The sequence below is a fragment of the Dermochelys coriacea genome, chromosome 11, assembly GCF_009764565.3.
Source record: "Dermochelys coriacea isolate rDerCor1 chromosome 11, rDerCor1.pri.v4, whole genome shotgun sequence".
Taxonomy (NCBI): Eukaryota; Metazoa; Chordata; order Testudines; family Dermochelyidae; genus Dermochelys; species Dermochelys coriacea.
In genome coordinates this window covers 10,134,321-10,148,444 of record NC_050078.2, presented here as the reverse complement: position 1 = coordinate 10,148,444, position 14,124 = coordinate 10,134,321, and the positions used below count along the sequence as shown (strand labels likewise).

At 46.6% G+C, this 14,124-nt stretch overlaps 1 protein-coding gene across 2 annotated transcripts in view; it reads right to left on the bottom strand.

Annotated features, from left to right (window-relative positions):
• Positions 1 to 12,759, bottom strand: part of SLC15A2 (solute carrier family 15 member 2) — a 74,229-nt gene extending 61,470 nt beyond the window's left edge. The window contains exons 1-3 of one of the 2 annotated variants that reach the window (XM_043504937.1): positions 12,401 to 12,759; positions 6,604 to 6,650; positions 65 to 152 (exon numbers count right to left, since the gene is read on the bottom strand). In XM_043504937.1, coding sequence (XP_043360872.1) covers positions 65 to 152; positions 6,604 to 6,650; positions 12,401 to 12,449 — 184 coding nt within the window. In that variant the 5' untranslated portion in view covers positions 12,450 to 12,759. Of the gene's footprint in view, positions 1 to 64; positions 153 to 6,603; positions 6,982 to 12,400 lie in introns of those variants that run through there. The other variant, XM_038421908.2, reaches the window with a different exon arrangement.
• Positions 12,760 to 14,124: the final 1,365 nt, after the last annotated feature.

The following is a 14,124-nucleotide window of genomic DNA, read 5'->3' as shown; positions in this document are numbered from 1 at the left end:
ACCAGGGTGAGTGGGGCCCTGCCAAGAAAAGTAAAGCAGGGTTATTATTAGATACACCATGTACCTTTCATGCCATAGTAGGAGAAGCGCTCGCAGAACTCATTCACCACGATGAAGGCAATGCTGAGCGGGTAGTTGGTGCCACATAGTTTCTGTGGGAAACAAATAGGAACATGCTGGCTTTGTTCTGTCGGAGATGGGTCCAATCCTAAACCCCACAGCCAAACACCCCAAATTCCAAGGAGAGCAACATCCACATCCCAGCCGTGTAGTTCTGGCACGCTGGTAAAAGTCATGCACTGAGGATGGGCTGCTCCCTGCCAGCCATGGTTACTGCGGCAGTCAAGGTTGTCCTGGGTGGGTTGCCTAGGGTTGCTAACTTTCTACTTGCACAAAACCAAACACCCTTGCTCTGCTTCCTATCCCACCCCTTCTCTGAGGCTCCATCCCCTGCTCCATCCCCTCTCCCTCTATCGCTTGCTCTCTCCACCCCCACTCACTTGCTCGTTTTCACTGGGCTGGCTCAGGGGATTGGGGTGCGGGAGGGAGTGAGGGCTCTGGCTAGGGTGAGGCTCCAGGGTGGGGCCAGGCATGAGAGGTTTGGCATGCAGGAGGGGGCTCCGGGCTGGGGAGTGGAGCCGAGGGGTTCGGAATATAGGAGGGGACTCTGGGCTGAGGCAGGGGGTTGGGGTGTGGGAAGGGGTACGAGCTCTGGGCTAGGGGTACAGGTTCTGGGGTGGGGCCAGAAATGAGGGGTTCAGGGTGTGGGAGGGGGCAGGGGGTTTGGGTGTGGGGGGGTGCCGGCTCCATCAGGGGGTATAAGCTCTGGTGGGGGGCCAGGGATGAGAGTTTTGCTATGTGCGACAGAGGTCTGGGTCGGGTCAAGGGGTTGGGGATGTGAGCGCTTCAGCTGGGGGTGCAGACTCTGGCGTGGGGCTGGGGGATGTGGGGTGTAGGGTATAGGGAAGTGCTCCGGGCTGGGACTGAGGGGTTCGGAGGGTGGGAGGGGGATCAGGGCTGGGGCAGGGGGTTGGGGCACAGGAGGGGGTCAGAGGTGCAGGCTCCGGGCGGCACTTTCCTCAAGCAGCTCCCGGAAGCAGTGGCATGTCCCCCCTGTGTGGAGCCACAGCTAGGCATCTCTGCGCGCTGCCCCGTCCGCAGACACCGCCCCTGCAGCTCCCATTGCTTGTGGTTCCTGGCCAATGGGAGCTGCAGAGCTGGTGCTTGGGGTGGTGGGCAGCGTGCGGAGCCCCCTGGCTGCCCCTATGATTAGGAGACGAAAGGGGGACATGCCGCTGCTTCCGGGAGCCGCACGGAGCCACGGAGGGCAAGGAGCCTGCCTAAGCCCTACTGCACAGCTGACCGGACTTGCCAGAATCCCTTTTCAACTGGGCATTCTGGTCGAAAACCAGACACCCAGCAACCCTAGGGTCACCTTCCCTCCCCGAGGCATGATCCACCCGCTGAGGCCTGGACTTCCTTCAGCTTTTCTTTTGCTCCCTCACTCCCATGGCTACTCCTCCATCAATGAGCAGGAGTCAGGGCTCATCTGCTACTCCTGCTGGGGCTGGGCTTCCCTCCAGTGGGTCCCTTCCTCTCTTTCTGCTGAAGCCTTCTGAGCAGGACACCAACTCTCCCTCCCCACATGATGCTGCTTCTTCCACTGAGGATTCCTCTTAGCAGTTCCATCACTCTCTTTAGCTGTGGCTGCCCCCCAGGCTCTCACAGCAGCGCTCCCCCATCTCCCACCAGGCTATCTTGCCCCAGACACACAGAACTGTCCCACCAGGTTTACAAAGAGGGAGAAGGCCAGCTCCTTCCAATTTTGCCAATCTGTATTCCCCTGGCCCAATTCATCTATTCAGCACTCCCTTCTCTAGACAATTCAGTTCTGCCCACTCACCAGTTCTGCACCTCTCTTCCCCCAGATTCTGTCTCTAGTTTACCCCTATTGTGGCTGGAGTTAGTCCTTAACCTGCCTTTATCACAGAGTAACTGCCTCTCTCTCTTATTCCAAGAACAGAGCAATGTTATATCGGTAGATTTTTTTTTTTTAATACGACTGGTGTATAATTCCTCTGAGTTTGAATCTCAAGTAACTGAATCTCACCTAACCAAGGTTAGCTTTACACTCTCAGAGTAAAACTCAAGGGATTTCATTTAAACACAAATGAGTCTTGACAGGACCACAGAGTGTGCCTCAGTCATTCCTTCTATACGCTCTTTGTCCAAGCATTGCTGCTTAGCTTCACTTCCTCACAACAGGGGATGTGCCTCTTCACAACATGGCCTATACCCATACCAGTTAGGGACAGCCCAAGGTAAGAAGAGAGAGGGACTCATTATACCCGGAGGCTGGGTCTACACTGCGAAGTTAGGTGGACACAAGTCACCTTGCATCAACCTAGTTGTGCACGTGTCTACACTTTCATTTTAATCCCACTAATGTAAGCACCCCATTACAGCCATGCAGTAACACCCAACTCCCCAAATGGCACTGAGGACATGGTGTTTGCAACTCTTGTGACAATAGTGCAGAGCTTTGCAGGTTCCATCCTACTGTCAGAGATGGCAGACGGCAAGGAGGACTGTGTGAGCTCTTGGGATTTTTTAAAAAGGCGTGAAAATGATGGGGTATGGATGACATTATGGGATGGAGAAAATTGCATGCTGAGAACTTGCTCCCTTGCTCCCAGTTATCTCTGCATGACTCGTTTCTGCACCACCATGCATTGCCAAAACTTCCCCAAAGACAGTGCAGTGGCAAATTGCACACTGGGATACCTACCCATGGTGCACCACACTACACAGAGACACAAGTACTCCTGGTGAGTACCTGTAGAAGCCAAGTATTCATGCACGAGTGACATATTAACTGCAGCGACTTTATGCCAACATAACTTGTGTCAGCCAAAGTTTGTAGCGTAGACATGGCCTGACTCATGGGTAGGGCTCCATGTCTGTCTCTGAGGTCGTGGAAGTCATGGATTCCATGACTTCTGCAGTGGCCAGTGTGGCTGACCCCAGGGCCGCCCAAGCAGCTGGCTCTGGGGCCAGCTGCTCAGGTGACCCCGGGGACAGCCACACCAGCCACTGCTCAGGCAACCCCCAGCAGCAGTCCCAGGGCAGCCGGAGCAGCCATGGTCTGCTGGCCCCAGCAGTGGTCCCCAGCAGTGGTCCCCGTGTAGCCGGCCGAAGGAGTCATGGCCTGCTGGCCCCTGCAGTGGTCCCCAGGCAGCCGGCTGGAGGAGCCAGGGTCTGCTGGCCCTGGCAGTGGTCCCAGGGAGGCTGGCTGGAGCAGCCAGGGTCCTCAGCCCACAGCAGCTGGTGCTGCTGACCCCAACCCCCACAACAGTCTCCCTTCCCCCCCAAGATTTAGTCACAGGTATTTTTAGTAAAAGTCATGGCAGGTCATGGGGCTGTGAATTTTTGTTTATTGCCCATGACCTGTCCATGACTCTTACTAAAAATACCAGTGACTAAATCATAGCCTACTCATGCGTGGTGTTTGTGTTTTTAATTTCTTAAAGAGCCATATTATGGAGCCAAAATGACATGAGATCTGGTCTTCCCAGTGAATTTTAGTTCCTGAAAGATGGAAATACTGATCTCCTGTTTTTTCAGCCTCAAATGGTTCACAAAACACAAATACAGATGCCAAAATAGATATGTTTACTCAAATATACCCAAATATTGAGGCATTTGGGTTTATTTTAATTCCTGTAGTGACAGAAGATTTTAATCTCAAATACCAGTTTAACAATACTTTTTTTTTGGCCAGGAATGTACAAGAGCAATGAAAGACAATATGAGTGAACTAAAAAAGAATAAAAAATTAAACCTTCAAGAATTTAACCCCATTTGTCTAAACACAAATATTTTGGTGCATCATTTCAAACACATTTTTCATCTCTTATTTATGGGATAAAGACTTCAGCCATCATACCTATTTCTTCAGAAACCTTCTGACCATGTGCCCTGGTTGAGCAATTGATATTAATGTTATTTGTTATTTGCTCTGTAGTTATAAAGTCTGGAATACAGTTTGTAAGCAAGATCCTACACAAGGTGGCTTATTCCTCAGATTTCTGCACTAGCACTCCTTGTTAATTAACCCCCAAAGCCTAAAAACTTGCAAATATTGCAAATGTGGATGCACACCCAGGCGCACACACATACACATTCACACCCCAGAGTGTAATAGATTCATGGATACTAAAGTCAGAAGGGCCCATTATGATCATCTAGTCCAACCTCCTGCACAATGCAGGCCACAGAATCTCACCCACCCACTCCTGCGAAAAACCTCTCACCTATGTCTGAGCTATTGAAGTCCTCAAATCGTGATTTAACGTCTGCCTTTCTCCACCAAGTTGTGTGTAATCAAGAAAAAGCAGAGAAACTGAACTATGCAATTCTGTCTTTTTTTGCAAACAGAAGTAAAAGTACACTACATGAACACTTCCGCCCATCCAAAAATTTGCAAGAGATTCCTGATTTTCACAGTCCTGTGCTGCTAGCATGCAGAAAATTTAAAAAGTTACAAATTTAGGGCCCAATTCTGCAGACGCTTATTGCCACGTTTAGTGATTACTACCCACTGAAAGTCAAATTCCATTTCTCACATCAGTGATCACTAACAGAGCTGTGCTAATAACTGACTTTTTGGTTCTCTGGACATTTGGAAAAAATTGGGGGTGGGAGGGGGAAGAAGGCGTGGAATTGCTTCAGGTCAACCAGAAACAAAAAGGTTTTGGCAAATCAAAAAATCATTTTGGGGCATCCAGTGTTTTGTTTGACTTGAAGCAAAACATTTCCTTTCATTTTTTCCTTTTCTAATTTTTTTAAATAAAATTGAAGTAAATTTCAAAGTGGAAAGTCATTGTAAATCAGAGAAATCAAAATGTTTTGTTTCAAACAAAACAAACATTTCAAATGAAACAAAACATTTTGATTTTTTAGGGGAAAAAATCCTCTTTTCTTCTGACCAAAACAATGGCAAATTCAACACGGATTTGTAAAATGTTTTGGTCGCCCTGACTGCATTTTTCAGTGAAAAAAAGTTACACCTGAAAAACTTCACCCAGCTGTAACTACGAATGCTGCGTGTAGCAATTGTCTGCAGTAGCGGGTCCTTAGTTTTGGCCTCAGCATCATGATGTGGCAATGTCGTGTAGCGAGGAACCAGTGAAGTGGTATCTTCCCAAAACTGATGCTGCATCAGCATGTGGTGTCATCTAGGAAGCAGGAGGAGGTCACAAAATTCAGAGAAATAAACACAGGCTTGACGGTTAGGAAATCCTGAGTCGTTGTCCCAGCTCAGTCATGGACTTGCTCTGTGGCCTTGGGGCAAAACTTTCAAACTTGGGTATCTAAAATTAGACTCCTAAATCCATACTTAGGACCAGCTTCTGCCACACTTACTGACACTGAGTAAAAAGAAAAGGAGGACTTGTGGCACCTTGGAGACTAACATATTTATTTGAGCATAAGCTTTCGTGAGCTACAGCTCACTTCATTGGATGCTCACGAAAGCTTATGCTCAAATAAATTTTTTAGTCTCTAAGGTGCCACAAGTACTCCTTTTCTTTTTGCGAATACAGACTAACACGGCTGCTAATCTGAAACCTGACACTGAGTAGTAGCACTTTACTCCACAACTAGTCCCATTGAAATCAGTGGTGCTGCTCTTGGAGTAATGAGCTACTCAAAGTATAGGGGTGGAAGAATCTGTAACCTAGATAAGGGCATGATTTGCAGAAGTGCTGAGCACTCTCAGATCCCAAGGAAGTTGATTCTTGTCATGTTTGAAAATCAGGCCCCATATGAAGGTGTCTGTATATTGATTTAGGGCCCAGATCCTCAAAAGTATGTTTTAGGTACCTAACTCCCATTGGCTTTAGAATTAAAAGTAAATATTCCCATTTAGCACAAAATAGCAGCCATTTTTATGGGCCCCAGAAGTCAGGCCCAGAAAAAGCAAACTTTAGGCTCAGTGGAAGCATGACAAAATGCATAGGTCTCAATCGCTTGATGAGAACTCGCCTGAGGGGCGGCACACATGTCAAAGCTGCATGGCGAGAAAATGATTTGCTAGATCTGCCTTTAAATCTCAGCTGAAGATTTAAACCGGAGCCTCTCACTCTGGACAGGGAGCACTGGAATGTGCGGCAATGGCCAGTGCTAGCACCGCATCTGTTTCACAGCTCAGCAGCATCTGGAAACTGCCTCTTTACTAGCTTTACAACAAACTGTGCAAATAAACAGTCCCAATCCCGAGCCCCTACGCTCCTCCTTGCCCTCCAGGTCTTCACTTCAAAGGAACCATCCTGCAAGAGAAGGAGCCTCAGGGAGAAAGGTATGAATCAAAGCTGCATTTCCCAAAGAATCTGACATCTCATTTCCCCCATAAACTGCCCTTTCTTAATTTAATCCGGTTAGCAGAGGGGCTTTTGTTTTGAGTTTTTAATGCTCATTCCTATCCAAGGCAAGGAATGTCTGTCTGAAGGCACAGCACGACAGGGGAAGGAACAGAGTGATCCTGTGAGGTTTGGCGTGAACAAAACAGAAAGCAAAAAAAAGAGAGCCCGATGTAATACTCACTGGAGATTTTTTCTGAGAAAAGAAATCTCCTCTGGGGGGATCATCTCCTGCAGGAATAAAAGCAAATAAAGTTTCTGTTGGTTTGTTTTTCTGAAAAGGGTTCATCTCTCTTCTCGCCTTGTCTCACACCATGGTATGTGGCTGTTGTGAGTTGACTGGAAGACTTCCAGCTGCAGGGCTTGGAGTTTGATTCAGTTAAGTTAACCCTAATCAAGCGCATTTCTGCACTGGTGGGGATGATACTAGGAATGACAACAACAGAGCTGTTGTAGTAGCTCATCCTAAATCACTAATGGATTTGGGTTCTCAGCACTTTGCATTGTTTGTTTGGCACTCCCCCGGCTATTGTGCATGAACTAGCTCGACAAAGAACTTTGTGCCACATAGATATGATCCCAAGAACAAATGCCAGATCCAAATACCCCTGGAGCCTGTGGAAGCTCAGATTTAGGAGCAAAGTTTGCATCTCAGGCCAGTCTCAGTAATAACTGCTTTATTAAATTCTTTCCAGAGCTAAATGGTGGGCTGGAGAAAAGTACCGCATGGATAGCACATTGACAACATAAAAGATATTACCTCACCCACCTTGTCTCTCTAACAAGCTACTTGTGGGTTATACTTGCTGCACCAACCTCTGTTGCTCCTTTCCCTTTCAGACCGTAGACCTTATGGGTTCCTGCACCCCATTAAATAAGTCCCACTTGGCTCTCAGCACATAGATACACTTGATATTTTCCCCGCATTCAGCCCCCCACAGCAATCCTGCATTCCCCTGTAGAACCATTTAATCTGCTCCCACCCATACAGAGCCCTCCCCCATGGTCCATCAGGACAGTCCCAAGTGGACCCCCCAATTCACTGCCCCATTTCCCCCTGAAAGAAGACCTAAATCCCTCCCCCTGTAGAAACCCTTCAGCAAGTTCATTCTGGAGGCCTCCTGATGTGCTCCCCAGGGTGCTGAATGCCTCCTGCACTGTGCAGTGATCCCTTGATTCCCACTGAAGACAATGGGAGTTAAGGGCGCTCAGCTCCTTGCAGGATTGGACCAATAGACACCCAATGCCCTTCGCCTTTATATGCCCCTCCTCCTAAATCTTCTGTAAAGGACTCTGAGGAGCTCGGTTCCACAAAAAATATCCCTGATGCATTGCCCACACTCGCAACACTGCCTGCCGTAAAGTCCCATATGCATTCCCTCCTGGAATTTCCCATCTTGCATTTCCATACCCACCAAGACTCCCTGAAGAGCTCCTGTCCCCCCTTCCCCAAGATCCATGACTTCGCCCTGTCTAGAGACACCCAGGTCTGACCAGTACCGTCTTGTATATGGACAACTAGACACTTGTCCAACACAAGCATAGGAAAACTGCCTTTTGATCATAAAGGGAAGCCCCACCAATTTCTTGCTGGCTTTATCCCCTGCACCTTAATCATCAGTAAGAACACGTCTTCTCTTGTGCAACAGACCACCATAGGTTGACTTCAATGAACTAGCTAAGAACATGGCCCGGTCAGAATCTGGCAGCCTCTGTGCAAGATACACTGCATTGGTGGGATGCAGCATCCCTAGCTGCTGGCATAGCTGTGAGGAAAGGTCTCCCGTCCCCACTTTTGCACGCTTATGCTGACTCCATACTACTGCAGGTCCATCTCCTGATCATTAATCGTCACAATACCTTACATACCTGCACAGTAGAGCCTTTCATTTGGGGGTCTTCTGCTGGTAATAGCTCACTTTAAGTGATCACTCTGGTTACAGTGTGTATGGTAACACCCATTGTTTCATGTTCTCTATGTATATAAATCTTCCCACTGTATTTTCCACTGAATGCATCTGATGAAGTGAGCTGTAGCTCAAGAAAGCTTATGCTCAAATAAATTTGTTAGTCTCTAAGGTGCCACAAGTACTCCTTTTCTTTTTGCGAATGCAGATTAACACGGCTGCTACTCTGAAACCGTTCTTTACAATGTAACTGCGGAAACTGTTTCATGAACCTCAGAATTACAAACACCCCAGGAATGGATGTTGTTTGTAACTCTGAAAAGTTCGTAATGCTGAACAAAACGTTATGGTTGTTCTTTTCAAATTTTACAACTGAACCTTGACTTAATACAGCTTTGAAACTTTACTATGCAGAAGAAAATGCTGCTTTTAACCATCTTAACTTAAATGAAACAAGCACAGAAACAGTTTCCTGACCTTATCAAATCTTTTTTTTTAAACTTTCCCTGTATATTTTTACTAGTTTACATTTAACACAACACTGTACTGTATTTGCTTTTTGTGTGTGTGTGTCCCTCTCAGCTAATGCCTGATTGCCTACTTCCAGTTCAAATGAGGTGCGTGGTTGAGCAGTCAGTTCACAACTCTGGTGTTCACAACTCTGAGGTTCCACTGTAGCTGTAATTTCCACCCCACAGATGTCTGTGCATAGTACTCACAGGGGACTCTAACAGCATCCTATGGGTTTGAGGTCATAGATGCCAAAGCCAAAAGGGACTACTGTGATCATCTAGTCTGACCTCCAGTATAACACAGAGGCCATAGCACCCCGCAAAGAGCAAATCTTTTAGAAAAACATCCAATCTTGATTTTAAAAAATTGCCAGTGATGGAGACTCCACCATGACCGTTGGTAAGTTAAGTTAATTAATGATTAGGGCATTTTTCATTATTGTTCTTCTCCAGTCCTGCAGATTTGATACCTACTGCAGTTTCTTGTTTGCTTTTGATTCATTGGATCCCTGTCTGAGGCATGACAAACTGGGAAATCCTGCTATTTTTGTTATGGCTCTGGGGCAGGCTGCTGTGTGTTTGGTTGTTGTGATGTGTGACTTGCAACAGAGTTAGATCACAAGGAGGCTGTTATAGGTAGAGCCCATGCAGATACAAACTTATATCAAAAAGAAAAGGAGTACTTGTGGCACCTTAGAGACTAACAAATTTATTTGAGCATAAGCTTTCATGAGCTACAGCTCACTTCATTGGATGCATTCAGTGGAAAATACAGTGGGGAGATTTATATACACACACAGAGAATATTAAACAATGGGTTTTTTCATACACACTGTAAGGAGAGTGATCACTTAAGATGAGCTATTACCAGCAGGAGGGGAAGGAGGGGAAAGGAAGAAAACCTTTTGTGGTGATAATCAAGGTGGGCCCTTTCCAGCAGTTGACAAGAACGTCTGAGGAACAGTGGGTGGTGGTGGTGGTGGGGGAAATAACATGGGGAAATAGTTTTACTTTGTGTAATGACCCATCCACTCCCAGTCTCTATTCAAGCCTAAATTAATTGTATCCAGTTTGCAAATTAATTCCAATTCAGCAGTCTCTCGTTGGAGTCTGTTTTTGAAGTTTTTTTGTTGAAGAATAGCCACTCTTAGGTCTGTAATCAAGTGACCAGAAAGATTGAAGTGTTCTCCGACTGGTTTTTGAATGTTATAATTCTTGACATCTGATTTGTGTCCATTTATTCTTTTATGTAGAGACTGTCCAGTTTGACCAATGTACATGGCAGAGGGGCACTGCTGGCACATGATGGCAAATACTCACAAGCAACCACACACCACACAACAGAACTACTAACCCAGGAACCTATCCTTGCAACAAAGCCTGTTGCCAACTCTGTCCACATATCTATTCAGGGGATACCCTCATAGGGCCTAATCACATCAGCCACACTATCAGAGGCTCATTCATCTGCGCATCTACCAATGTGATATATGCCATCATGTGCCAGCAATGCCCCTCTGCCATGTACATTGGTCAAACTGGACAGTCTCTACGTTGGGCTGCCATTCCCAGAAAATTAATTTCTATCCGCGCAGAGCTCTAGTTATAGGAACTGTGCCAGAAAGGTAAATAACGGACACCAATAAAAGTCCTGCCGGAAACAAATAGAAAATCTATTTATTGGGGAATACCCCCAGTCTGGCTCCATCCAGGAATACGCTAAAGCCTGGGATCAGAGGGAATTCTCAAAGAGCCTAGAAAAGACAAGGTGACTGGGTGAATTAGGAGGGGCTACCCAGTGTATATCAGTGAAAAGCTGACAGGTGAGTAAACACACAGAGAGACAGAGGGGGCATGATGTAATTGAGATGGTCTGGTTCTCCTGACTCTAAAGTCTAATCTGCCTTAGTCAGCATCACTTCACTGGGTATCTTGCTTCCTTTCCGCCGGCCAATGCATTTGTGTACGCTTATTTCCACTCTGCACTTAGAGAAGATTTGTTACTAGTGATATCATTCACTGCAATATTTTCATTGTTTTGCTGATCTTCTTTTTGACTTGATTCAGAGATTCCAAGGCCAGAAGGGACTATTGTGATCATCTAGTGATCATCTGATCATCCTGCATAACACAGGCCAGAAAACTTCCCCAAAATAATTCCCAGAGAGATCTTTTAGAAACATATCCAATCTTGATTTAAAAATTGTCACTGATGCAGACTCCACCCAACCCTTGGTAAATGGTTTCAATGGTTAATTACTCTTAAGTACTAATTTGTCTGCTCCTAAGGCAGAGGTGGGCAAACTACGGCCCACAGGCCACATCCAGCCCATGGGACCACCCTGTCCAGCCCTTGAGCTCCCGGGAGGCTAGTCTCCGGCCCCTCCCCTGCTGTCCCCCCTCCGCCGCAGCCTCGTCGCCAGCGCTCTGGCCTGCTGCTCCTGCCGGGGAGTGTGGCGGTATGGCTGGCTCCTGCACGGTAAGGGGGTGGGGAGCGGGGGGTTTCAGGGGGCAGTCAGGGGACAGGGAGCAGGGCGGTTGGATGGGGCAGAGGTTCTGTGGGAGTGGTGGCCAGGGGATGGGGAACGGGGGGGTTGAATAGGCGTGGGAGTCCCGGGGGGCCTGTTGGGGGCGGGGGTGTGGATAGTGGTTGGGGCAGTCAGAGGACAGGGAGCGGGGTGGGGGGGTTGGATGGGGATCGGGTTCCAGGGCAGGCAGTTAGGGGCGATGGGCCCCAGGAGGGGGCAGTCAGGGGACAAGAAGCAGGGGGGGTTGGATGGATCAGGAGTTTGGGGGGGCAGTCAGGGGGTGGGAAGTGAGAGGGAGCGGATGGGGGCAGGGGCCAGGCTTTTGGGAGGCACAGCCTTCCCTACCCAGCCCTCCATATAGTTTTGCAACCCCAATGTGGCCCTCAAGCCAAAAAGTTTGCCCACCCCTGTCCTAAGGCAATAATAATACAGCGCCCTATGAAACCTTGAATCCAAACATTTTTATGTGTGTAAATTTCCAGATGAACTGAGATACAGAGGGACAGATTCTTAGATTATGTGAAAAGAAAAGGAGGACTTGTGGCACCTTAGAGACTAACAAATTTATTTGAGTATAAGCTTTCGTGAGCTACAGCTCACTTCATTGCATCCGATGAAGTGAGCTGTAGCTCATGAAAGCTTATGCTCAAATAAATTTGTTAGTCTCTAAGGTGCCACAAGTCCTCCTTTTCTTTTTGCGAATACAGACTAACACAGCTGCTACTCTTAAACCTTAGATTATGTGAAATATCATAACTGCATTGACTGAAACAGAGCTACACTGATTTACACTATCTGAAGATCTGGTTCAATGAAGTTAAGTGATTTGCCAAAGGCTAAGTAGCATATCAATAGCAGAGTCCAGAATAGAACCCAGGAATCTTGAGCCTCAAACCCACATTTGAACCACTAAACTCCATAGCCAACAAAGATGAAAGAAACCTTATCCTGCTAGACTCATCAGCATTTTCTTTGCATTCTCTCTCTCAGTCTTTTCTTTAATTAGCAAGGAAAACAAGTATAACATTTCTCACCAGTTTGGTTTTTCTTTGCCGTTTCCTTTATACCTTTCTCCTTTGCCATGTTTGCAATTCCCTGTGCTCAGTGTGATCCCAGCCCTGCGTTGCTGAACATTAATCTTGCTGAGCGATCCTGCCTGTCTATTTAACTTTTGTTAATGTTTCACTTTACTGTAGTCACCAATAAAATGCCATTGGACAGTCATTGATTTTTCACCCTCAAGAGGAGATGAAGTTATTTATTCTCAACTTTTGTAGACAGAAAATCATGCATAGACAAGCCACACATGTAGACTATTGGTAAATTACAGTCATAAATGTTCCCTATGTTTTTCATGGTAGATATTCTTGAGAAATCACATTTATTTTCAGCTGCGGGGGGGGGGGGGGGGGGTTAAATAGAATTATTATGCTGTTGAGGGAACAGGCTTTTGACCCAAGACTAATTAGGGCCAGATCTACAGCTGTCATAAACCAACATAGCCCAATCAACTTGGATGGAGGTACTGCAGTACACAGCAACTGCAGATCTGGCCATAATTGATTGCATGTGACAGTAGTTAACTCTGTTCTGAGAGGGGCTTCATCAACTCTTAACAGACCAGCTTTAATTCTAAGATCTTTTTGCATCCTGTATACTAGCCTTTTTTAAATTCATGCCCCATTCATCATGCAGAGAGTCCTTTCTTCATCTACCGTACCTTTATGAAACAAGAAACCCTACATAGAAATAATTTCTTTTGCACAATTTTTTTACTTGCCTTTCATGTTTCCCCTGAACTAATCTCTAAAGGGAAGGCACAATATCTCCCTACAGAGAAATGAGTGCCTGTCTTTCCCTGCCCCCCCGCCCCATGAGCTGCTACCATCCTCCTGTGATGACCCAAACATCTCAATATACTTAAAAGAATGCGAGTTTGCTAATCCACAGTTATCAGAGTGCACTGGACAATAGGAATTTTAATAAACAGAACCTAATTTTATTGGGTTTATTTATAATTATTTATTTTTCAAAAGATTATCACTTTCTATTCTAGTCTATAGGGCTTTTCCCATAGGGGAAGGCCCCTTCTCCAGACACTTTTTGAACACTCAAATGAAGGGGGAATGGCTTGCAGCAAAGCTCAGTTGGCTGAGCAGTGGTGTGAAACACAGGTCTCTAATGACTCCTTTGTTACCACATCTCAGGGCCTCTAATCCATCCTCATCCCCTTTGAGCTCTCCTCTCCTTTGACACTGCTGACCACACCCTCCTCACCTGCCCTGAGTTTCCATGATCCTGTCCTCTCTTCTTCCTCCCCTTAGCCCATCTCATCATCATCATCTCCCATCTTGATTTTCGCCACTTCCTGTTTTCCAGCCTTCCAAGCCTGACTCCAATCCTCCAATCCATTCAAAACACGGCTGCCAGGATTTTCCCTCCATCACTCTAACCTCATTACCCCAATTCCCCTACTCTGCTGATTTACCCTTTTCCCACCATATTATATTCAAACTTCTTGCCCTCATCTTACAGACTTTTCACAGCTCTGCCATTCCCTACTTTTCTGCACTTGTCTATGATTGCATCCTTCGTGTCCACTCCAGTGTGCCAACAGGCCCAGCCTCCACCATCTCTTTGTCCATTGGTCCTACAAATATCTGTGCCCTTTCTTCCATTCTGAATGGAACACTTTTCCCTGAACTGATCCATCAACCCACCCCTCTCTCCTCCTTCAAATCCATCTTCAAGGCTCACT